Genomic DNA, 27,164 nt, shown 5'->3' on the forward strand with positions numbered 1-27,164 from the left:
CATAGTAAGGATACAAGGTAAACTACTGGAATGGATGAAGGATTTCTTGCATGGAAGAAGAATGAGAGTAGTGCTCAAAGAAAAAAATTCAACTTGGGAAGAAGTGATTAGTGGAGTTCCACAGGGATTGGTATTGGCTCCAATAATGTTTGCTACCTATGTCAATGACATGGATAAGGCTGTGGAATGTTACACGAGCTTCTTTGTAGATGACTCAAAACTGTTGAAGAAACTGAGTACTAAAACAGATTGCTAGTTGCTGTAGAGAGATTTGAACAGGGTTTGGGAATGGAGTTAGTGGTAAGTGGACTTCAACATTGAAAATATAGTACAATGGAATTTGGAGAAAATAAAGAAAGGATATCAGGACAATATAAAATTGGTGCAAAGGAAGTAAAATGGAATTTGAAAAGACCTGGGAGTAATCATCACAAAGGACATGTCCCCTGATAAACAGATAAACAAATTTCTCAAAGAAACCTACAACTTGCTAAGATCAATAAAGGTGGCTTTTACCTACTTTGATGAAGAAATGGTATAGAAATTGGAGTATGCAGTGACACTATGGTCGAGCAGTACAAAAAATAATGTGAGAGAATCCAGAGAGCAACTACAAAGATGGCACAAACACTCAAAATTGTCCTATGAAGATTGTCAAAACTAGAATTACTGACTGGAGTAAAGAAGAGAAAGAGGTGACTTGTTGACAATGTACATAATCATGAGAGGTATGGAAATCCTTGATAGAGAAGACTTGCTAAATTGAGATAAGAGAAATACAGTGAGACCTCTCATTAACGGACGTTAATTAGCTGTGTTTGCGGTGTTTTCGCTGTGTTTTCGATGCTGTTGTTTAGTGCATGCAATCACTATGCCACCCAAAAACCACTCCAAATCAACAGATTATTCACATCAACGGACACTATTACCCCCCTTTTAGTCTGTTAATGAGAGGTAGTACTGTACAGGGGATATGTAAGGAAACTCAGACAGTTATAGAAGAGACCTAAAAAAGAATGGCTTTCCCTGCAGAGTGGTGGATGTATGTATGGAACAAACTAGATGAAACAATAGTGTGTGCAAACATTGTGCTCAAATTTAAGAACATTTTAGACATTGCAAGATACAGAGATGGGACACCACGAGCATAGCTCCCCTTCCTGTAAGATACAACTAGGTAAATGTGTCGGATGCACAGAGATGCACTTGTCTCAATTGATCATGAGGCACAAGTGTCAGTCTTGTATGCTCTACAACAAATTGCAAGCAAAGTTATATAATCAGAAAGAAATATATGTCTACTGGCCTAATCATTATAACATGTCAGATATCACGTAATTGCTAAGTGTAGATAAAAAAAGATGAAAATAAAGGCAATCTGGTCACAAACCTGAATGAGCACAACAATCCATGCTTGACAATGCAGAGACAAAAAACGGCGCAGTGGGTGACCAGTTCATGCACAGCAGGACAATGCAGGAAAGAAGCTCTCCCATTGGCTGCTTACAATGGTATGGATAAGATGGAAAACAAGTACCGTACACCATGACTGTACAAATAGTGCATAAAGGAAAGTGGTACCTGCATATGATAGTCTTGCAAGAAGAATAGAGAAGCTACCTGTTTTCAAAACTCGTCAACTCCCTCACCTCCAATTGGAGTTGCAGTCCAGAGGGGACTCTTGATCTCCAGACTGGCTCAAGATTACTTTTATCAAATTAAACTGTATTTCTTGTACTTTTTCACAAATCGAGAGGTTACACCCAGCAACTGCTCCCCTTCCCCTACTACTTTCAGCTGTTGATATAGAAACGGTCAATCATTTAGTCTATCATTTAGTCTGTTGCCCCAGTTCTCTCATGGAGGAGACCAATGGCTTCCAGGTAACTGGCAATGGCCACTGTGCAGAACCATATGTCACTTGGGGAAGAACATTGTTGTTGTTGTTGTCTTGGAATTTAGTGTGGAGCATTGTTGCCAGCTACTGTGGGTTTTCCACTTCATGTAACTTGAGGCAACAACAAGGACACTGGAAAAAATGAGGTAAACAAAATATCATGTATAAGCATAAATGAATTTTTGGAGATATAGAGGATATAGCTGGAGAAATTACAATGTCATGAAAATTGTAAGGATGGAACTTGCCATGTGCTTCCATAAGGAGTAAGTTTAGAATTACAGACAAGATCCAGTAAGTAATAATGAATGAACAAATTGTAGTAGAAAAAAAAAATGTGCTCAGTTTTGGATGATAAGCTTTCATAAAGTCTTCTTTGAGAAAATTTTTAGTGCTGTGTTTATATTGCACAAAATTAGACACTGATGTCTATATACCAATAGGCTTCTTCCCTCAAATAAGAGAGATTATTGTAGCAGGAATTTTGGAGGGTTATGTCACTTCCTTCTTAGGAGGGGAGTTTGTGATAAACAAAATCATAAAGAAGCATTAAACATCCAGTGTTGAAAGGTCAGATGATATAGTGATTTTATGCATTTTCTTGTTGCACAGAACATGCCAGAAAGTGAGAGAGCAAAGTACAGAGCCAGAAAGGGTGGTAAATCCAAAGAAAAAGACCTTTGGCATACCTATGACAGTTGGGGTATACCATTAGCTGCCATCCAGCAGGAGGAAGAAGCAAAACGGCACAAAATGCAGAACATGTGCAAGGAAATCAGCGAGACTGTAAACCGTGCCATGTCAGCAAATGGTATGTTACATTTAATGGACATTCAGCTACTTGTATGTTATTGTTTAGAATATAATGCATTAAAGGTCAACTGAGAAGGTTTTTAATTTCTTTATTTTTTGTTATTTCATGTATGAAAATATAACTTAAAAGTTAGAACACAAATGCATGTTTCTAGCATGTTAGTCTTTATTTTATCCAAATAGTCTAATATTAAAAGTGCCTGATAGCAGACGAACTTTTTAGTGTCGTAGTTGTAGCCAATGTAAAGAGAATAGAGAAATCATATGACCGAAGTGGGGAAAGGCTAGCAAAAGGTACAGACGTGTCTGTAAATCATCTGCCATAGGTAGTGGTTGCTGTGGGGGAAGAGAAGCCATCAGTCATATGCCTGGCACTGTCACCATGGTCACTTTCACATTCCATCTCAATTTCAGTGGTAGTGGTACTTGCAGAAATGTGAATATTCATCATAGGCACTTTGTAACAGCTGAAAAAAAATTGTTAGATCTATATCGGTATGAATTCCTCCCTCATGGTCCAGGGTAATTAGGCTTAACTCCTGCTGGGGTGGTGATGGTGGTTGGGGGGGGGGATTCCACTTGTTTGACTCTCAAAGCACTAATTTGGTTGACTTCAATTGACAGGACATGGTCATAGGCCTATTATGGAAGCCCCTGTCATCATGGTCATGCCTGTCACCCTGGTGGAATGGGGTGATCATATTCATAGGCCTGTAGGCCTAGCTAGCCTATATCATGACTACCTCTAATCTGCTTAGGTCTAGCCCAGAAATTTAGTCAAGCCTCATGCTTACTAAGGAGTGTCAGTGACACAGGCCTACCTATACACATGATACAGATTGATACACCTACCTCCAGGCATTGTCTTTTTTCAATAGCAGTGCTCATTCAATGAAGTTTGCTTGCTGAATCTGGGATCTTGTCGATGACAATCGTCTGTGTTGCATCTTCTTTTAGAATGGGATTCATCCTAATTCCTAGCGACTCGGCAAGGCCTGGTCCCGAGTATATTGTTTTTTCTGAAATGTTTTTAACAGTTTAGTTTTCATTCCAGGCTTCCTTGATTCATGCCGTCTGCATCAAATGATCCAGTCCTTTTTGCAAACTGGCTCTTTCGGAAAAGAATGAAAAGGAAGTCCATCCGCAGCAGAATGTTTCATTGAATCACTGTTGTAATTTGTGGCAACACAGTAAACCATTTTTGAACTAAATACTGATAAGACCTTGCTAACACACAAAATATGACAGATCACTAATCAAGTTGACAGTGCAGCACTGCATTTTATAGTGCATGCATATGGATGCATCTGAATGTAAACAGTGAGGTTGACGTCACAGCCTTATGAGAACAGCTGAAGATTGATGAAGGAAAGTTATTTTGCTGCCAGTATTTTGATAGGCCTTTTTATCAATTGCTTAATAATTTGGATTTATTTTTACATTACTTGATCAAAAAATGACTTAAGCCATATATTTAGCAAATATTCACCACCTCTTTGAAAACCTTCTCAGTTCACCTTGAAAGCCTTAGGTTATCTGGTCTGGGTAAGAAACACTATTAAGGATTTTCCAAGTTTATGGCACAGGATGACTTTCAGGGTCTGCACTGTGTGGGGCTCCATCAGTGATGGACTAGCGAAGGAACATTGCTGGTATGGTATGGTTGCCAGACCCTAAACAAAGCATGATGGATGTACACTGTGTATTTTATGATGGTGATATAACTATAAAATTAAATATTAATTTTGTGAATTGTTATACATCATATATACATGATATACATTTTTCTTGGTGGAAATCAATAACGGAAAATTGCTAAAAGTGATACTCAGATGAATGTAGCCACTGCGACTGCTTGAGAGGCTATCTTTGTTTTTGTAGATGCAAAGTTTGAAGAAATTAAAGTATGATAAACTCATCTATTCTAACCTACCTAACCTAACCTGCATTTAGTAATGTGGTACAGTAAAACTCCTTTTATCCGACCTTCAAACATCCAACTTTTTTTCTTCAATGTCCCAAGTCAGATAAAAGTTGAATTTGTCCAAACATCTGACCGTTGAGTGGTTCTTTAGTTGCTGCTATGGTGCTCAGGTCAGCTGTTATTTTCAGACATTTCAGTGTTTGTTTACGATTGGCCTTTTGAGATTATTTCTCCTCCACTATGCTGTGGTGTTCATTATGCTTTATATTACCATAAAAAAGTGAAAATGTCTCAAACCAGTGATTTTTGTTTTGTTTTGTTTTTTCTTAATATTTTAGTGTACATCCAAACATCTGACTTTTCCAAACAACCAATCTAAGGTACCTGTAATTTTAGAGATCATCAGGGTCGTCATTGTCTTCGACCTCTGAATGAATCAAAACAAAGATGGTGTATCAAGGAGTTGTTGTGGCTCCATTTGAGTATTGCTTTTAGGAACATTTTCTGTTATTGATTTCTGCCAAGAAAAATATACATTACGTTGCTGTATTATAATTTACAAAATTAATATTTAATTTTCCAATGCTATAGATGTGCACATAAAAAAAATATCCTAATAATTAACAGTTGTACCATTCTCATAGTATAACAGCTTTTGGAATCTTCAAGGCCAATAGCATCAATTTGAGGAAACCCAGGTATTTGTTTGTGGGATATATTTGCCAGATTTAGTGTAGAGGAAGATAACTATATTTATGGGATCCTTGCTCTTATTCTCCAACTATCATAACTTGCACCTTGTTTTAAGTTTATGTATGGTTCCAGCTTGTGCTAAGTTATCTAGGCTATTCTATAAATTCACACATCTATATATATATATATACTCAAGGGACAATATGTGGTGCCCCTACAGACCAGAGCCTCGTATCATTTTGTCTGTTAGAAGAAACCTCTTAGAGAAAAGATGCTACTTTATTGTACTGCAACTGTCACTCCATTATGCTGTCACACCCCCTCTACAGTCTTTAACTTTTCTTTGAGTATATATTTCCATTTTTGCCTTAACCCAAGACCCATGTCCCATCATTGTAAAAACTGGTTCTCAATCCCAGAAAGACCCGTTTTCAAGATTTCAAATCACAAGGTGAAACCCTCTCAAGAAACTGTCCCTTCCTCCTCATTACTATTCTTAGAGATGCTGGTGCTGCTCAGTCCATTATCATCATATCTGCTCTACCCAAGATTGGGAACAGAGTCTCAGGACACAAAGTAACCATAAGTGATCTGTCCTCAGTTCAGTTCATGAAACTTAAGTGTAATTTATTCCAAAAGGAAGTAGAATTTGGTATCTGGCACAAACCCCTGCCTATTCCAGGAGTTGAACTCATCCTTGGCAACAATCTCGCCCGCTCCCCAGTAGTCCTTCCTCCCAAGATCATAAATCCTCCCTGTGACCTAAGCCCTACTCTTGTAGAAGACCACTTGCATCCTGAGATTTTTCCTCTGTGTGGTCAGTCGCTCACAAAATTGGCCTGTAGATCCCTCTATGCCCAGTATCTTTGACCTTCCTAACCAAATCATATCCTCTGAAAACCTATCAAGAGCTCAACTCGAGGATACCACCCTCCAAGACTTCCATAAAGTAGCAGTCGATTCCCAAAGAAAAGTTTACCACTTCCCTGGATTCTACTACCAAAAGGGAATCCTGATGAGAGTAACCAAACCTCTTTTCTGTTGTAATCTTGATACTTGGGCCAAACGATGCCAAATTCTCATCCCTCTCTCTATCCAACCCAGTATCATCCAGATCACTCATTCTGGAGGACATCTAAGTATTTGCAAGACCTAAGATCAAATCAATGAGCATTTCTTCTGGCCCAGTCTAAAGTAGACCGTCACTGATTATGTTAGGAACCTGCCATACTTGCCAGATGGTAGAAAAATCTAACCAGAAAATCCCACAAGCCCCTCTGAACCCCATCCCTGTTTCTGGTGAGCCCTTTGAAAAGGTGATTATTGACTGTGTGGGACCATGGCCCAAGACAAAGAAAGGAAATCAATACATCCTCACTGGAATGTGTCTGGTTGTTAGGTACCCCGAAGCTTTTCCTCTGAAGAAAATTAATGCTGAAATCGTAGCCCTGCTAAACTTTTTCACTCGAGTGGGTCTACCCAAAGAGATCTAATCTGACAGAGGAACAAACTTCACCAATGACCTTTTTATCAGTGTACTAAAAGTTAGGCATTACCCAAACCCTATCCACCATTTATCATTCTTAAACTCAGGGCACTCTTGAACAGTTCCATCAGACACTCGAGGCCATGCTTTGAAAATTTTGTTTAAATTCACCTTCTGATTGGGATGAAGGACTACCCCTCATGTTATTTGCTGTAAGGGAAACCGTACAGTTCTCGTTAGGGTTCTCTCCCTTGGAGCTGCTGTATGGTTGCCAAATAAGAGGACCCTTTAAGGAACAGTGGTGTCAAGAAACCCCTCTAACATCGTAGACAGTGAACCAATATATTGATAAATTAAAACACAGACTGAAAGTAGTCCAAAACATTGCCTTAGAGAACTTGCTGCATCTCAAGTGAAAATGAAAACCCATTTTGACCCAAAAAAAAAAAAAAAAAAGTTCGAACCTTCAAACTCGGTGATGAGGTACTCCTGTATCTGTCCATACCTGGAGCTCCCCTCACTCACAAGTTTCAAGGTCCCTATATAGTTTCCCACCATCTTAATAAACTCAGCTATGTTGTTCTTACTCCTGACAGGCAAAAAGACTACAAACTAGTTCGTGTGAATCTGATGAAAGAACACCTGAGGAGACAACCTGCTGATAACTCCCCAAGACCTATTCATTGTAACCAAAACCCACAATGTGAATTAATTCCCCCCAGTACAAAATAATGATCCCACCATTCTCCAATTCAACTCCTCCCTCCTCTGAACCCATCCTCATTCCTTGCCACTTGAACCAAAAACAGCAAGAGGATCTAACCCTACTATTCCAGAAACATCCTACAGTCTTTGCAGACCACCCAGGGTTGTGTACTATGGTCGAACATGACATAAAACTTCTTCCTAACACTTCTATTCACCAGGCCTCTTATCATCTTAACCCCCACAAATTGAAAATTATGAAAACTGAGGTGGACTACCTGGTGGAACATTGACTGGCAGAACCAAGCTCCTCTTCCTGGGCATCCCCTACTATGCTGGTCCCCAAGGAAAACTGAAGTTGGAGACTGCGTGGACTTCTATAGACTGAATGCAGCTACAGTTAAGGACCGTTACTCCTTACCCCATATTGACACTCAAGTTGACTGGGTAGGGAGGTTCTGCTTCATCTCCAAGATAAGCCTAATCAAGGGGTACCACCAGATCAAACTGACTCCTGAAGCTGAAACTCTCCTCCTTCATAACCAACCTCTCTTGGACTGTATAAGTATCTGGTCCCCCCCTTTTAGCCAGTATAACGCTCCTGCCACCTTTCAGCGGGCCATCAATCATACCATCTCTGGACTAGGTAACACTTACCTATATTGACGATGTTCTTGTTTTGGTAGATTCATGGGAAGACCACCTCACCAGACTAAACTCCCTTCTAGATTGCCTCTCCACCACAGAATTCATGGCCAACTTATCCAAATCAGAGTTTGGCAGAGCTACGGTCACCTACCTAGGGCATGTGGTTGGCCACAGGCTTTGCTGACCCAAGATGGCCAACATACAGACCATCCTCAACTTCCCTGTCCCAGACAACCAGAAATCGCTCCAAAGGTTTTTGGGGATGACGAGATTCTACCATTGTTTTTCCACAACTTCTCGGCAATAGCGGCCCCCCTCACAGCCCTGACCAGCCCTAAAGAGAAGTTTGTCTGGTCCACCACCTGCCAAGAATCCTTTAACACCATCCATACGGTGCCGCATACGTAGGCGCCATGAGGAGCAAGTGGATATGCGAGGCTGCCATATCGGCGTCTTGATTCTATTTATTGTAGTTGCCCCTGCGTAATGACATACTCTCTAAACTGTCTTTAATCACATTTTCTATGGTTATCAAAATTCATGGGTGAAAGAGAGAACGATATAAGCGGTGACTATATTTTATGATGTGAGTATTATTACGACACGTCGTACGGCTGGCAGCGGCTGCTGCCCGCGAGATTTAAGGCCCGTACTGAAGAGGTTAAAGCCCTTCAGTGCTTCCTAAGCACTGAGCCTGTTCTTTGGAGTCCTGACTACTCGCGCCCCTTCGTCCTCCAAATAGACGCCTCCAGAGAGGGGATAGGAGGTTTCCTTCTTCAAGTTGATGACCACTCCCCCACTCTTCATCTGATTAGCCATTACTCAGCCAAAGTACTCCCCTACCAGTGCTCCTACTCCACAGTGGAAAAAGAAGCCTTGGCCCTCGTCTCTGCCTTCAAGCATTTTGAGTGTTATTTAAGCTATCCTGGACACACAATTGTTGTCTAGAGTGACCATAACCCTCTTATATTTATCGAAAAGACCATACTCACCAACCAATGCATTCTTCGGTGGGCTCTCCAACTCCGAGCCTTTAACTTCTGGATGAGTCAGATCAAGGGCGTAGACAACATCCTGATGGATGCTGTCTTTAGAGGAGCAGACACCCAAATAGCGCCCCATGACTAAAAACCTCTAGCCCAGCTCCACCCCTTTTATGCTGGACCTCTGGAGGGGGGATGTCATAGTCACTGGTCACCACCATCAATATTGTCACCTCGAAACCAAGACCATTTGAAGACACTCGTAAATGACCTATCACCCCCCCCCCCCCCTCCTGTCACCATGACTTGTTAACAGCTCCAATGGGTTGTTGGTTCTGACCTGTTTTTGAGCCGGACTCGAAACCTACAGTGAACTGCTGATGAGGTTCATGACAAAGCCCCACCCACTCCACCTACTGCTTAACCACTTCGCTACGGGACTTAAATCTCACGGGCAGCAGCCAATGCCAGCCGTACGACGTGTCGTAATAATACTCGCATCATAAAATATAGTCACGGCTTATATCGATCGTTCTCTCTTTCACCTGTGAATTTTGAAAACCACAGAGAATGGGATTAAGAGCAGATTAGGGAGAATGTAAAAACACAGGGGTGACTACAATAAATATAATGAAGACGCTGATATGGCAGCATCGCGAATCCACTTGCTCCTCATAACGCCTATGTGTGCGGCACCATATGGAAGGGGTTAAAGGCAGCCACCAAGATGCTTGCATTGACATAGTTTCCACCCTTCTACCTGCTGCTCCCCCACCAGCTCCCCCACTGCCAAATGCAGGATAAGCCTTGTTCCGCCTCAACAAAATTGAGTATAACCAATTCTTGTGTGGTACAAGTGGAATCCCCCCCTTTTTTTATGTCTCATTACATGTATTTGTTTTGTGACTGGGAACATTTCTCTTGTGTTTAAATTATTTATTATAAGTTTCTTGTTCCATTGTCTTTCTTTTTATAATATGTCTGTAATCCTTCAGGATATATTTACACTCAACCCTCAATTTAGCAGACCCTTGAATTTGCAGACTTTCGATTTAGCAGACAAAAAAAAGTGTCTGGTAGTAACAGTGAAACTCTGGACGAAGTCCATAAAATGAAAATTTGTCCAATAAGTGTCCGGTAATAACAGTCACAGGACAAAGTCCATAAAATGAAAATTTGTCTGATAGGTGTCTGGTAGTAATGGTCAAATAATACCAAAGTCCTTAAAATGAAAATTTGTCTGATAGTTGTCCGGTAATAACGTATGTGCACGCCGAAACCTAACGGCATGGTTCAATTTCTTCTTTATATGTAATGTACATCATTATACATATGTACTGTAGCTTTTTATTACATATCTAATACGTATGTGCACGCCGAAACCTAATGGACAATTTTCTACATACCTGACTTATGTCAGATAGGTGTCTGGTAGTAACGTATGTGCACACCGAAACCTAATGGATAATTTTCTATATGATGGACTTGTGTCCAATAGGTGTCCGGTAGTAACGTATGTGCATGCCGAAACCTAACGGTATGGTTCAATTTCTTCTTTATATGTAATGTACATCATTATACATATTTACTGTAGCTTTTTATTACATATAATACATATGTGCATGCTGAAACCTGACGATTTTCTATGTAACGGACTTGTGTCCGATAGGTGTCCGGTAGTAACGAATGTGCACGCCGAAACCTAATAGCGTGGTTCAATTTCTTCTTTATAAGTAATGTACATTATTATACATGTACTGTAGCTTTTTATTACATATCTAATGCGTATGTGCCCGCTGAAACCTAATGGACAATATTCTACGTAACGGACTTATGTCCGATAGGTGTCCGGTAGTAACGTATGTGCATGCCGAAACCTAACTGACAATTTTCTACATAATGGACTTATGTCCGATAGGTGTCCGGTAGTAATGTATGTGCACGATGAAACCTAACGGTGTGGTTCAATTTCTTATTTCTATGTAATGTACATCATTATACATATGTACTTTAGCCTTTTATTACATATCTAATGTGTATGTGCACGCTGAAACCTAACGGACATTTTCTATGTAAGTGATTTATGTCTGATAGGTGTCTGGTAGTAATGTATATGCACACAGAAACCTAATGGTGTGGTTCAGTTTCTTCTTTATATGTAATGAAGGATTTTAAGAGGTCATGGGAGCAAATTAAGAAATATAGATTCATATAAATGCATAGATACACGGAATAGCTTAGAAGTTGGTATGACCCATCCTCAAACAATACACAAGTTTAAATCTAAATATGATATTTGGAAATTAAGGATAACTCCGATCCTGTATACTACCAGGTAAATACAATTAGATAAGTACATGGCTCAAGTGCAACCAACTCAAAAAAATAGCATCATACTACTCCAATATCTACTGCAGCTTACTACCTCCATCTTGCAACACATTCATATGAAAACACATATACACTCGGATCACAAAACAAGCATTCCAAGACTAATCACCAAACTTTTTACTCCACCAAACTTAGATTTTAGACAGGCTTGTGTGATAATGTGACAGCCATTAATCACATTACATTAGAATATAATTTAGTACAACTGAAGTTCATCAAAATTACTAATGGATTTAAAAATAGTTTAATTCTCACTTTTTTGCAGCCCTTCAGAAGAAAAGCTTTTTCATAATTACTACATCATACTATGTTCGAACTATTTGTGGTGACTGTGTTCCTGCTGAGCTTGGGTTACTGCAATTCAGCTTTGAGTCTGGAATTATGAAAGAGCTATCCTACATTTTTCAGTGTATGTATTTGTGAAATTTTATGTATATTTTAGGAAACTACTTTTCTGAATGTATCAAATGTATACTTACGTAGTTTCCTTCATCATTATAAGTTCTTATTTTTAATGTAAAGCATTAATAATTAAGTGAAAGTGGCCTTGCTGTGGATGTACTGTGTCTTGCTACATTGCTTTTGACCAAGGGCAGTAGGTGAGATATAGGAATGGCCCATCATCCATGAGGAGCTAAGATGAGAGGGAGGAAAGGGTGGTGGAGGGGGAGTGGAATGGGTGCGAGTAGGTATGTGCCTTTGACTTGGCTTTCTCCATTGTGGTTCTTATATGGGCTGCAATGTGTAGGATATTTCGAGAGTTGATGCTTCTGTACAGAGACATTGGTTTTATATGGAAAGAAGGGAAGAGAGAGTGCAGAAAATGGGAGTGAACAGAGGAATGTAAATGGATGAAAGGATAATATAGCCCAAAGGGATGTTCTCAGCTCCTGCATGGATGAGCATATGAGGAGATTGAGGTCTCTGTATGACAAAGCAGTGGGAGTAAACCAGATTTAGCTGTTGGGCCCAGCTGAGGAGGAACAATTCCATTCCATTGCATTGCTCCAGACCCGAACATGATAGTGGAGAATGGGGTAGTCCTTGATATGGAAGGTGCTGAGATGGGAGTTGTGGTAGTGGCTTTTGTTTTATTTGCATTTGCAAGGAGCTAAGATAAAAGGGAAACTAATAGGTAACACATGGAAGTGGGGTTTTGGCTCACCACTTACCATATAAAGTGGAAGAAGCCTCTTGGTATATAGATAATTTGATGTAGGTGTGTGCTTTGACATAACCACCCCACATAAAGGGGAAAGGGCCTTCAATACATTGTTGTTAACAGTAGTAGTAGTTGTATTTGTTGTGAATATGATGATGATATGATTTTTACTTTTGTGATTTTAGGTAACCTTCCCCGTGGGTATAGGTATGAGGCTGTTGTGCATACTGAGAAAACCCACAATCTCCCCTTCACAAATCCCCAGGCTACCTCAGGCTATAAGTGGGCCTTTCAGGATATAGTTAATTTTGTTGGCAAGGTATGTCCATATTTATAGTAACCATCTCTTCTAGATCTGCCTCCAGATGAGGTATTGACTGCATAAATTTTATGTTGATCTACCATGACAGCAGAGTTGCAGCTGCCTACTTTCTTGTGTACATGGATATCAAAAGCCCCTTTCCATTGTTGTAAGGAGGGTGGCAAAATCAAAGTATACATCCACCTTACACCCTTCCAACACATCCATAAAACCCATTCATTGCCCCTCCCATCTTAACTCCTTGTGGATGAGGAGTCATCCATGTCCCTCACCACACTGTGCACAGAGCAATGCAGTAAGATACAGCCAGGGATTTTTTTTTTCTTCCAGAGCCATTTTTAATTGTCTTTTTTTAATTTCACGAGTCATTTTTTATACTTCCAGAGCCATGCTTTTCCAGGTTCGATTTTTTTTTTTTTTTTTTTTTTAATACAAATCAGCCTTTAATTTTGGGGGAGGGGGATGGGTGTGGGAAGAATAAGATACATGCAAATTTACAGGTTATTATTGTAATGTATTGATACAGACATGTCAATTTAGTTCATGGATTTCAATATGATGCAAATTACTGAGTTTCCTTGTTAAGTTGTTTAAGATCCACTTGCAGAGTTTTGTAGAATAAAATTAGTAGTTTCTGACATTCTGCTGTTCTGCACAGTACTATGCAGGTCTTCTATGGTAGCAGTACAAGGTCACTATGTAATTTTCATTACTTGATATTAATCTAGTTATAGCAACCTAATAGGTTAAACCTGTTTATATGATTATTTGATTAGTCCATTAGCATGTAGTTCTCAACTTCTCATTTTCAATGCTCAGTTTACACTAGCTCTCTTAATCAGTTTTACTCACTCTTTAACTCTTGCACTTTGAATTTTTGATGATTTGATCCAGTTACTCTTATTTAGTGAATGCAGGTATTGAATTAATCTAAATCCTTCTTGTAAGACTTGTATACATTAATTGCATTTCAAAACTGCCTCCAAATATTCTGATTCTTTCCAGTTCCCACCATACCACAAACTCCTAACCTCCTCATTCTCCATGAAGTCATTTACACCTGAATTCATTCATAAATGCATTTTCTATAACTATAGTGCAGTAGGTACACATACAAATATTAAAGCATAAATCCTGTTTGATTTTGATTTCTTTGATAGGAATATCACTTTGCTAAGTGATTTTTCAAGTATCAAAGCAAGACACAAATTCCATTTCATTTCTTATACTTGGAATACCAAACAGTTGTTGAATTGTTTTATTTCCTCACTTGCTTTTGTCACTCACACTCATAATATGTGAAGAGAATAAGAGATCTGAGATGCGAGTCCAGATCATACAGTTAGTATTATTACATGTAAGTTATATCAGAGTAAAAGTGGTGTGTAAATGTAATGTATTGACATTGAGAGTCTGACTAGCTGGAGCAGGTTATTAGCTTTCAGAAAACCCTCAAATTGGCAACATAATAAAAGTTACCACACTTATTTTCAGTGCAAATCAGGTAAAAATTGGCAACTTTTTAAACTGAAAAAATTATGACAAAATATATTCATTTCAGTTTGTCTTCACAAACCTTCATGTTTTACTGTCTCGCAGATAAATAATCAAAATAAAGAAAATTGCATTGCCAATTTAACAATTGATTTAATAAAGGTTTTTTATTTAATGAATAAATATTTGTAATTTGTGTATGTGTATTTACCTAGTTGTATTTTACGGGAAGGGGAGCTATGCTCGTGGTGTCCCGTCTTCATATCTCATTTTATCTAAACTATTTTTAAATTCATGTATTGTTTTTGCACACACTACTTTCTCATCTTAACTTGTTCAAACTGTCTATTACTCTGTGAGGAAAACTGTTCTTTTTCAGATCTCTTCTATAGCTTTCTTGATTTTCTTTCCATGTCCTCTTGTATTTCTATCATCCCATTTTATTAGATCCTCTCTATCAATAATTTCTATGCCTTTCATGATTCTGTATATAGCTATCAAATCTCCTCTCTCTTCTTTGCTCTAGTGTCCATAGCTCAAGTTTTGCTAGTCTCTCTTCATTTGATAGTTTTGAGAGTGTTGGTGCCAATTTTGTAATTGCTCTTTGTATTCTTTCAATTTCTTTTTATACATTTTTTTGTACTTGGTGACCACATTGTTGCTGCATATTCCAATCTTGGTCTTATCAAAGTGATTAGTATTTTCTTCATCATTTCTTCATCCAGGTAGTAAATGCCACTTTGAATGTTCTTATTAAATTATAAGTTTCACCAAAAATCTTATTTATTTGTTTCTCAAGTGACATATATTCATAACAATGACTCCCAGGTCCTTCTCATTTTCAACTTTTTTATACTTTCTTCTCCCAATTCATATGATCCTGTTATTCTGTTGTTGCTTTTTCCAAATTCCATTATACTACACTTTTTAGTATTGAACTCCATCTCCCACTTCTTACTCCATTCCCAGACTTTATTTAGATCACTCTGTAGTGATTTACAATCTTCTTCCGTGTTCACTTTTTTTAATAGTTTTGCATCATCTGCAAAGAAGCTCATAAAACTTCAATTTCTTCATCCATATCATTAATATATATAGCAAACATTATTGGGGCCAAAACTGTTCCTTGTGGAACACCAGTTATTACTTCATCCCAATTTGAGCCCCCTAGGGCTAGGGGGTGTAGTATAGAATATAGCCCCCGCCACGTCGGCAGCGTGTCGTAAGAGGCGACTAATGCCGATCCCCGGGAGGGGCTCTTGTTTTCCCACACAGGGCTTTCTCTTAGACTTCCTTTTCCACTCTCCCCTTCTCTTCCGCTTGCTGTCCCCTCCCTCCGACCAAATTTTCAACCGCCCCTCTCAGTATTGGCGCTACACCCATCCTACGGTAATACGTCCCTGCCAATAGGTTCGTTGGTGGCAGGGTATCATGCCACCTCGAAGGGCGCCTGCATTGCAGCACGGTAAGCCGGTGCAGTAGGATTTCGATCCAAGTCCTAGCCCAGGCGTGAGGCTCCGCCTGGTGCCGTCCTCCCTATCCTCACAACTTGGCCTTGGCAGCCAATCATGAAAAAATCCCCTTTTAGTGGGGTGGCCGGCCCCCTAAATCTGGCTCCAGCTGACACAGCTGGTAAGACAGTGTCGTCTACCCCGAATAAAAGACTCCTTGGCATCGAACATGCCCCAAGGCTCCTAAACTTTTTCGAGCTCATGAAGCTAGTTACTCCTTTTGGTACTGTTGAACGTATCTCTCTTCATGTTAAGTCAAATTATAACTTTTATGTGCGTTTCTTAGCTCCATCAGAATGCATTGCAGCCAGCGTTGCCCTCAATGGTAATAAAATCGTGGATTCAATCTTAAAATGTTCCATCCTAAAGATATCAAATATTGAAGAACAAGACGATGACTTCGTCCCTAATGATACATAACCTTACCCCCGAGCTCCCTGAACGTCCCCATCCATATGCTTTAGCCCCCGTGTATAACCTAGTGACTGTCGAGGAGGGCAGTAACGATGTCCTAATATTTAATATGATCAACAAAATGATCGCCAACCCTCCACTCACTCCAGAAACCTTCGCGCACTTTGGTCGCAACACCTACCTAGTGAAGGTAAGACCCCACCAGGGATTTATGCTCCAGGGTACATCCGGAGATTTTTATGGCAGCGGAATCCTCAAGAATTCTCCATATGATGACTATAATGGCTCAAAGGGTAAGATTTTTAACTCTTCCCTTAGTAGCCTTCCAACCACTACCCTCCTTAACATGTGCCCCAAGAACGTTTTGGATACCCATGTAGTGTCCAAGTACAGCCCAGAAGAACAAAAGTTTGTCCCAACGCCACTAAAAATATTAAAGTTCTCCAACCCGAATCCCCCAGACGTGATCGTGATTGGACCCCACTGCTGTACGGTTAGATCCTGCATTCAATCGCCAAGGATGTGCACCCGCTGCCTGCGGTACGGTCACTCCTCCAAGATCTGTGGTTCTTCTACCCTCTACCACAACTGCACCAAACCATCCCACGTCATTGAGGGTGAATGCTGCGATCTTGCGCCAACCTGCGCTGCTTTTAATGGCGCTCACCGCACATTCTTGAAGGAGTGTGAGGAACACTCCTGGCAGAGACTGGTCTCGGAAACTGCATACAATAACCGAACCAGCTTTCGTGGTGCGGCAGCCATCCTACAGGGGGGGTCAGCGCCCCGCGTCTTACGCATCGGCAACGAAGACTTCAGTAAAGGCTAACCCGTCGCTCCTTCCCTCATCATCACATCCGGATGCCACATCATCCGCTGCGACCGTCCCCGCGCAACCCTCTCAATCTTCACGCCAGTCGACCTCCCAGCGTATCATATCTCGTGTCACCGACGGTAATCTTATGCGTGTTTCTCCCCCTCCACATCTGACAAATACATCCGATCTTGGCACTCTGGATCCAGTTAATCCTTCTCGACCCGTGATGTCTTCTGATAGATCACCGAAGAAGCGCCCTGAAACCAGTAAGTCACGATCGCCCCGAAACAACTCTAAACCCAGCAAGTCATCAAAGTCTCCTACAAAGGTCGCCCACACCATCCTTTGAAAAAAAGTCCCCCTCTTCGGGACAATTGAGCTCTCAGCCCCCAATGGCGCAATCTAGCGCCAACTCTTCATCAATGAGTGACTTCCCCCAGATGACATCCATCTCCACCCCGTCGTCTGTGCAGGATGGGGAGATTCCTGGTACCAAAGACGTTGTGATGAAGAACCCAAGCAACTCCACAACTTCGCTTTTGGACCTTCCATCACTCCCGCTGTTACCTAAACATTCCCCTGCCCTTTCCGGCAAGAAACTTCCCTAGAAACAACCCCTGCCCGATGGTGACTCGAGCGACCGCCCGTCCAAGACCGCGCCCTCCAACACCTCCCTTCAACCTCCTCCTTTAGTGTCCCCCAGATCCAATAAAAAGTTTACACAGCCTCACCCTATCAAAACCACGCCAGATCCGTTGAAGAAACAACTGCCTTCTAATCCCGATCCGTCTCGTAAATCTCCAGAACAAAGACCGAAAGAAAGAGACCAGAGAGCCAAGATCTTACCTCGAAAAACTCCTATGGGACGCGAATATCGTAAACCCCATGATGGCCAACTTAAGCCGTCCACCATCGGGGGGCGGCACTCTAATTAATCTTTCAAATTCTCACCTCCCACGACACTCCTCCAATGGAACATCCGAGGTCTCCGTGCAAACGGGGAGGAGTTGAAGTGCCTCCTCCGAGAACACAACCCCGGAGTTGTCTGTCTTCAAGAAACTATGCTTCCCTCCAGTCTAATCTAGGTATGAACTACAGGTTCTACGGTACCGTTCCTGCACCTGGTTCTCCAAGCAGGGGTGGTGCTGCAATAGTCGTCCACGCAAGCGTTCGACACACTACCATCCCTTTGCGCACAACTCTCCAAGCGGCCGCTGTACGGGCCATCCTTAGTAAGAGCTACACGATCTGCTCCCTATACCTGCCGCCAAGCTCTAGCGTTCGTGCTTCCGACATTCAAGAACTTGTTGATGCACACCCACCCCCATTTATTATTCTTGGTGATCTGAATGCACACAGTCCTTTATGGCATAGCTCTTCCCGTAACGAGAAGGGCCGCGCCATTGAAAAACTTTTAGAAGAGAACGAGGTCTCCCTCATGAACGATGAAAACCCGACTTATCATAACATCTTCCTCGACACTACTTCTGTCCTGGATCTTGGGATCTGCACTTTAGCAGTCCTTGTGGATTCTCCTGGAGGGTGTGTACGGATTTACACGGCAGCGACCACTACCTGGTAGTAGTTTCTCATGTTTCTCCTCCCCCCATCTCCCAGTCCCAAAGGTGGAAGTTGAAAGCGACAAATTGGTCACTCTTTGGGGAGCTGTGCTCCGAATTAAGTGACTTGCACATGGACGACCTGATTCAAGCTTTATAGGTAATTCGTCTCAATTGTTCTTAATGCCGCCGGCGGTTCTATACCGATTGGCAGGCCGCCTGTTCCTTGGTGGGACACCACCTGCCGGAAGCTTTGTGACACCGCTCGTTCCTGCTACCGCCGTTTCCGTGACCTTCTGACGGAGACTAATAACATGGTGTACCAGAAAGCAGTTGCGATCAAACGAAAGTATATGAAGGAGGCAAAGCGCAAGTCATGGCAGAACTACGTATCGACCATTAAAACGTCGACGCCTTCGGCGTCAGTTTGGAACCGAGTGAAGAAGCTTTCCGGCAGGTACATACCATCTCCTCAGCCGTCCCTCCTTATAAATGACACCGTTGTCTCAGACCCGTGCAAGGTGGCCGAGGAACTCGCCACACATTCTCCCGTGTTTCCAGCTCTACTGCCCTACATCGAGAACTCCAGCTACCGGAGCCACGTGATGAATTTTGATGACCACACTCCCACAGACACTGAAGCTTACAATCTGCCCCTCTCCCTCCGCGAACTCAAGCACGCCATCGACCAGACGCCAAATACTAGCCCAGGCGATGACACGATTAGTGTCGACATGATTAACCACCTTCCTTCGGAGGCTCTCACAACCCTTCTGACAATATATAACAGGATTTGGTACTCTGATCTCTTACCATCATCTTGGTGATCGTCTATGATCGTCCCCATAGCCAAGCCAGGCAAGGATCACCAGATCCCTTCTAGTTACCGGCCGATCGCCCTGACGAGTGTGTTATGCAAGGTGTTTGAGAGGATGGTCAACCTTCGACTTACCCACCACCTGGAGAGTAGAGACCACCTCACCCCTTACCAGTTCGGCTTTTGCCGACACCGCTCCACCTTAGATCCTCTGCTCCGTTTTTTGACACATGTGCAGGATGCCCTAGTGCGCAACATGAATACCATCACCGTCTTCTTCAACCTAGAGAAGGCGTACGACACGACTTGGAGAGGGGGTATCTTGATGAGCCTCCTCGAGATGGGAGTGCGGGGTAAGATGTTTTCCTTCCTTCGAGCTTTCATATCAGATAGAACTCTGAGGGTGAAGATCGGCGGAGCATATTCGTCGCCCAAGCCCCAGGAGCAAGGTGTCCCCCAAGGCAGCGTCATCAGCCCCACCTTGTTCTTGGTCAGCATCAATGGGATAATCCAGGCGGTTGCTGAAGCAGACATTTCGCTCCAGTGCTCACTCTTCGCTGATGACTTCCTTTTGTACTTCTCCTCCATAAACCTTTTCACAGCAATTACACGCACTCAGTGCGGTGAAAATGCTGCTACTTCCTGGGCCTCTCGCAGAGGCTGCTGATTCTCCTCATCGAAGACGGTGGCGATGCACTTTTGCAGGCCTCAACAACGACCGCGCCAGAATGTTCCTCCACATATTATCATGGGAGGCATTCCAATACCCTATGAACAGTTGACTAAGTTTCTTGGGGGTAATTTTTGACCAGCACCTTTCGTGGAACAGCCACATCCTCAGTCTTAGACGATCTTCCCTCTCCGCCCTCTGTATACGACACCGTATCCATGGTGAACAATGTCACACTCACCCGACTCCCTGGCGCCCCCTGATACTCTCCTTTCTATCCCTTTTCCATGCAAGCGTCACACGTCTAGAGATACCTCACCACAAGCAGCCTTACCTGGAGGAGACTGACCCTCCTACAAAGGAATAGTATTGAGTTGTTTTGGGTCAGGTCCTCTGAATTGGTTGCAAGTTACACATGAGTCTATGTGTGTGGTTATATCTTTTTTCATGTTGACCCAGTAAAATAAAGGAAATCGTGATGAAGTGCAACTTTTAATAAAGAAAAGGAAAAGGTGTGCTTTAGAGTTTATCTTGCCGCACTAAATCCTGCCTAATGTAGCCCCCAAATCAATAAAGGCTACACCTCAACATCTTAAAGGCTGTTTCTGGACGCGACTGGGGAGCGGACCAGCCTTCGCTCCTCAGATTATACCACGCCGTCATAAGATCACGGCTGGATTACGCGTGCCAGATCTATTCCTCAGCAAGTGCGACGTCCCTCCGCTCCCTCGATACAGTACACCACCAGGCTTTGTGACTGTGTACTGGTGCCTACCGTACCTCTCTTGTTGAATCCCTCTATGTCCTCTCTGGCGATTTGCCGCTCTCTAACCGAAGGGAGCAACTTTTACTCTCCTTTTACTTCAAGTGCAAATTGTTCAGAAAGATACCATCTTTTGACGTGGTTAATAACGTGAGACTCAGGGATATGTACAACACCAAAAGATCAGCTTCAGTCCCACCACACCTTTGCACGCTCCGTCTACTTGAGGAGGGAAGCGGCTGCCCCCTTAAGGTGTCTGAGTCTAGAAACTTTGATACCCCGCCTTGGTGCAGGCCCATTCCTGAGTTCTGCCGCATGAAACAGTCAAAAAGTGGGCACCTGCCCAACATCATTGCTGCCTCGTTTGAGGAGCATAAAGAATTACATGCCAACTCCATCGCACTCTATACTGACGGGTCAAAATCTCCTGCTGGTGTGGGCTGTGCAGCCGTTACATCATCTCAAACTTTCACAGCAAAATTACCCTTCACCTCATCTGTTTTTACGGCTGAACTTTACGCAATTTTACTCGCTTTGAAGCATTTTATTTTCTATTCAGACTTTAATGATTTTACCATTTATAGCGACTTTCAATCATCAATTTTAGCACTTACTAGTTTTATTCCGTCACACCCCGTGATATCTGAGGTCCAAGAGTGGCTAACGAGAACAGCGGCCAGGGAAAAAACAATCCGATTCTGCTGGTCCCCCGGACACGTCGGTATCATTGGCAATGAGAAGGGGGACAGGGCGGCCAAGTCTGCGGCGACCCGTCCCTTACCATCGTGTGGGGACTCTCCCTTTTCCGACATCCGCACTACCATCTCCTCCCGCGTGCGTAGAAAGTTTGACACCGCCTGGGACAATATCAGAACGAACCAAAAACTACGGAGCATAAAATGTTCTGCAGATCGCTGGCCACTCCTTTCCCACCACAACTGTTTTTATCCGAAACTTTTAAACCGTTTACATATTGGACATACAAAGGTAACTCACGAATTTTTATTTACTCTTCCCCGGATTCCCCCTTCTTGCATGAGGTGTGGCTCCCCCTTTTCCGTCCGTCATTTCCTGCTCAAGTGCAGATACTACAAGCCTTGGCGGCGGAAGTGGGGCCTTCCTCCTGACCTCCGTAAGATGCTTGGTGCTACACCCATGATACAACCCCTTGTAGGATTTTTAAAAGACGTTAATTTGTTTTACTATATTTAATTTTAACTGTGTTGTACCTATTTATTAGTAGTCTTACTTCTTGTGTAGTTCGCTGCTTAATGTCTAGGTTTCGTATATATTTCGTAGGTTATTTTAATAATCAATCAGACAGTAACGTTGTAGTTTTAATTTTTAGAATTTAATATTTTAACCTCGTTATCTATTTTATCCCATGGCACGAATGGTCTAAAGACCCTGTGCTGGGCTTTTGCCCACTCTAATTAATCAATCAATCAATTATCACAATTTGAGTGTTTGTCTCTTATCACTACTCTCATTTTTCTTTCTTGCAAAAAGTCTTCCATCCATTTAAGCAGTTTGCCCTGTATGTGTGTGTGTGTGGATTAGAAGCCAAAGTTTAGTTAACTCGCTTCACTAGAAACCGCTCCATGATGTACGATCATCGAAAGTTTGGCATGGACGTGACATACGAACGTAGACCTAGCTACCGTAAACCTAAGCTAGCTAACGAATCATTTTTTATTTTTGTATTTTTCATTCTCCCTCCAAAGATCCATATTTATGAATGCCACGGCCAAAACGGGGTTTTCCCACAAATTCTTTATGGAATGTATGTTGTGTTGTTTGTGTGCATGATTGTATATAATGCAGTCTTACATGATGTGTTGAATAGTATGGGGTGATATTACCTGCTGTCCCACATAGGATTCCTTATGGGAAGTCTGTCTGAATCATTGCCAGAGTAATTGGTTTGTAGTGAAAGGGAGTTTAATTTTCATGTAAATTGATGGTATGTTTTTCTAATGTGACCATGCTTTAGACCCAGATGATTGACTTTCGATCTACCTAACAGGAAGGAACCAAAGTACCACCATTGTATACTATAGAGGAGGAACAGGAGCATACAGAAACGATCTTGCAAAAGTTGGATGGAGGAGGTCAGTTGTCTTAACATTATATCTTTCTTCATGGATTATAATCTTTTCTCTTGCTTCCCCATTATACCAGTATCATCTACCTTTTTAACATGTTAGATTTTGTTGTGTTACTTGCCAGATTCATGTATTCAGCTGAGAAGCAGGCATGTAACTGAAGTATTCCACCCCATTGAGTCATGACTAATGAAGGAGAGCATGGGGATCACCCCAGAGCTAAGAAACCAGCCAAAATGATAGCTATAGATTATGCCAAATGTGTTTAATGGGCCTTGGCATTTTGTTAACTAAAGTTTTACTTTAATTGAAAATGTGTATGAATAAAAAATTGCTTATCATTAATTATGAAATGTCTTATGTTTTCAGGTGATGAATATTTTAAGATATATAGTATTGAGCAGCTCTTCCAAGAGATTTATAACTCGCTGTTCCCAGACTATCATATTCCCAAATCAATTGCCAAAGACAAGATTCTGAATTGTGGAATGGATTTCCACCCCAACATTCCTTGTCAAGTAAGAATATATGTATTTTTTCTTCATGGTGTTAGCAACATTTTTACTACAACTGTCCCTCCTTTATACTATTCCCTTGAACCTGTCCTTTACCACTTCTGTGATTATACCTTTTCTGGATTCCCTGTGGTTGAGAGGAAAAGAATTCTGCCACATTTCCCATGCATGTCATAAAAGGCAACTGTGTTGCAAGAAATGCTTGTAGATTGTCAATTATTCGTTCTATGCTAATGCTAATGTGCACACATGCATGCATTAGCTATATGATGCTAGATCTTGGTGGTATCAGCAAGCTTCAATGGGACCCCTATTGTGTGATCTGACCCGTTGGCAAGTTGGCTTAACCAGGTTCAACCACTGAGAACACCTGCATTCTCAGCTGGTTGATTTAATCATTTAGATTATATTATATTACAAATTATATTATATTACATACATACCAAGGCTTTTTCCCCCTTACAAGGGAGGTAGCCAAAATGAAAAAGGCATAAAATCATTCCCACCCATTCCATCCCTAAATACACTCCACTCCCCTCCACCCTCCCTCTTATCCTAGCACCTCCTGGATGATGGGTCATCCCTGCACCCTGTCCACTGCCCTGGGTCAGAGGCAATGTCACAAGGCACAGCACATCCACAGCAAGGCCGCTTCATTAAATCAGCAACCCCCCCTCTCTGTCCCCCCATGCAGAAAAGGAGAAGATGGGGAGAAATCCCTTCGGCCTGCATCAAATTTTGCTCATACATACTACCTCACCCCTCATCCCCCCACCCATTCCACCTCATGCATCACAACATCCTCCATATACAACCATTCTCCATTCACCCCTGTCTTCTGTCCTCTCCCATCCTTCCTCAAGACATTCCCCTCTTCCCCAAAGCCCCCTTCACCCTATCCATCCATCTCATCCTAGGATGTCCCCTCATGTTCAATCCCCCCACATCTGCCTTCCATACCTCTTTTACTAGTCTTTCCTCATTCTTTCCATGTGTCCAAACCATCCTAGTACTCTTTCATCAACCCTATCTCCCAACTCCCTTTCCACCCCTGTTCTCCTCCTCACCTCCTCATTTCTCACTCTATCCAGCCTAATTCATCGTTTGTATATATAAATCAGTATAAAGTTAAAGTAAATACTGAGTGTCCATACTCAGTTACCTAATGTATGTAAATGTAAATAATTGGACAGAAGATTTTACAATAATAACTGTAAAATATATTGTTGGCAACTGCCACTATTTTCTTCGTCACCTCTGCTGTTGGGAAGCAGTCACAGAGACGACGAAATAGAAAAAAAAAAAATAATAATGATAATAATTTATGTCCAAAGCCTCCAATGTAAAACAACACAAGTCTACGTTCTGGTAGCAGTGGTTACAGATTCAAATTTCAATACTACATTCCTACAAGACACCCAAGCAGATTCCATGTGCTGAGAAGATACATCAGAGATATACACTCCAGTTGAACATAGCCACTTCCCAACTCTACACTGAGCTGTGTCAAGCATCACACTTACAAGCCAACACTGTTTGCAACATCGTCCAGCTGTCCACTATGAGGAAATCCATCTTTGCTACATTGCTCCTATGAGAGAGAGACTTTTCCAAAAAGATATCTACAGGAGTGCACATAGCACACATCACTCCCAGTGATTTCCTCATTCTACATGGATTCACATCCAAATTCTATGCTGTGCATCTTCGAATATCCTATCGGTGCGGCAAGCCTCCATCAGCACATCATACCAACCAACATGACTCAACCTCGCCAGCAGCAGCTAACACGTGAGCCTACAAAGACTCATCCCAATTCCTGAAAATGGCAAGATTTGTGGAACATCACAGAAGTATCCTTCAACCTGTCGAGCCAATTTACTTTATTTGTTCTTTTATTTAGTGATTCCACATTTTGCGCATGCATGTTTCTCCTTTTCTTTTAAACAGCGTCCTATAATTCATTTCTTACCAGTTCTAGCCATATAAGATTGTACATTCATGCCCGATTTATTTTACAGCGTAGATTTTTCATGTGATGCGAATGTGGCAGGAAAGAGAGGAGTGGAAGTGGAGGTAGAATGTAGATTGAGAGAAGCAAGTAAGTGCCTTGGTGGATTAAAAAGTGTAATGAGAAATAGACATTTTGGAATGGATACTAAGAGGAGATTGTATGAAGGAGTGATTGTGCCGACAGCACTGTATGGGGCAGAAACATGGAACATAAGAGAGGAAGAAAGGAGTTAGAATGTTGTATTTTACGGGACGGGAGCTTTGCTCGTTGTGACCCATTTTCGTATCTCTCCACATCTAGTTTGTTCTGGCATTCACTGTTTCACAGTTTAGTTTGTTCCAGACATCGATCACTCTGTGTGGGAAATTATTCTTTTTCAGGTCTCTTCTGTAACTGTCCTTCTTTAGCTTCTTATCGTGTCCTCTTGTTTCTCTCTTGTCCCATTTCAATAGGTCATCTCTATCGAGAACTTCCATCCCTTTTATATTTCTGAAGATGGTCAACAGGTTGCCTCTCCCTTCTCTGCTCCAATGTTGACAGCTGTAATTTCTCCAATCTTTGTTCATATGTCAAATTTGATAGTGTGGGTGCCATCTTTGTCGCCGCTCTTTGGATTCTTTCTAATTTCTTTGTGTTTTTCTTTGTGCTTGGTGCCTACATTGATATAGCATATTCTAGTTTCGGTCTTATCAATGTAGTAATTATTTCCTTAACCATCTCTTCATCCATGTAGTTGAAGGCCACTTTCATTGATCTTAATTTGTTGTAAGTCTCTCCGAATAATTTATTTACATGTTTGTCAGGTGTCAAGTCACTTGAGATGATTACTCCTAGGTCCCTCTCTGAGTTTACTTTCTTTACTTCGTTTCCAATCGTATATTTTCCCGAAATTCTGTTTTTGCCTCTTCCAAATCCATTATGCTACATTTCTTGATGTTGAAGTTCATCTCATATTTCTGGCTCCATTCCCATACTTTATCCAGGTCATCTTGTAGTGATCTGCAATCTTCTTCTGTTTTCACTCTCTTGAGTAATTTGGCATCGTCGGCAAAAGAAATTATGTAACAATTTACTCGTCCATATCATTTATGTATATGGCAAATATTAAAGGAGCCAAAACACAGCCTTGTGGGATGCCACTTTTTACATCTTACCATTTCGAACTTTTGTCTCTAAGTACCACTCTCTCATTTTTCTCCCAGTTAAGAAGTCCTTCACACATTCCAATAGGTTACCTTGAATTCCTCCTATTTTTTCAATTTTATTTATTAATTTTTTGTGTGGTACCTTGTAAAAAGCTTTCTGCAAAACCAGGAAGGTGCAGTCTGCCCATCCCTCTTTTTCTTGTATTATCTCAATTAGTCTCGAGTAAAAGCAGATTAGATTTGTGGTGCATGATCTTCCACTTCTAAAACCAAATTGTTTGGGGTTTATTATTTTCTTTTCTTTCAAGTGTTTGGT

At 41.6% G+C, this 27,164-nt stretch overlaps 1 protein-coding gene and 1 long non-coding RNA gene across 3 annotated transcripts in view; one reads left to right on the top strand and one right to left on the bottom strand.

Annotated features, from left to right (window-relative positions):
• The window catches only part of mael (germ-plasm component protein maelstrom), a 94,730-nt gene that overhangs the window by 21,412 nt on the left and 46,154 nt on the right, over window positions 1–27,164 (top strand). For both annotated transcript variants that reach the window (XM_076174216.1, XM_076174217.1), the window contains exons 2-6: window positions 2,510–2,708; window positions 11,806–11,949; window positions 12,888–13,021; window positions 23,096–23,180; window positions 23,544–23,692. In XM_076174216.1, the coding sequence (XP_076030331.1) occupies window positions 2,510–2,708; window positions 11,806–11,949; window positions 12,888–13,021; window positions 23,096–23,180; window positions 23,544–23,692 (711 nt within the window). The remainder of the gene's footprint in view (window positions 1–2,509; window positions 2,709–11,805; window positions 11,950–12,887; window positions 13,022–23,095; window positions 23,181–23,543; window positions 23,693–27,164) is intronic.
• On the bottom strand, window positions 679–5,095 carry LOC143018648 (uncharacterized). The gene is made up of 3 exons (XR_012965770.1): window positions 5,019–5,095; window positions 3,563–3,729; window positions 679–2,029 (listed from the first exon to the last, which is right to left on the bottom strand). It is a non-coding gene; the product is annotated as an uncharacterized LOC143018648 (long non-coding RNA).

Source organism: Oratosquilla oratoria, chromosome 35 (assembly GCF_046742065.1).
Source record: "Oratosquilla oratoria isolate Oo_2021 chromosome 35, ASM4674206v1, whole genome shotgun sequence".
NCBI lineage: Eukaryota > Metazoa > Arthropoda > Malacostraca > Stomatopoda > Squillidae > Oratosquilla > Oratosquilla oratoria.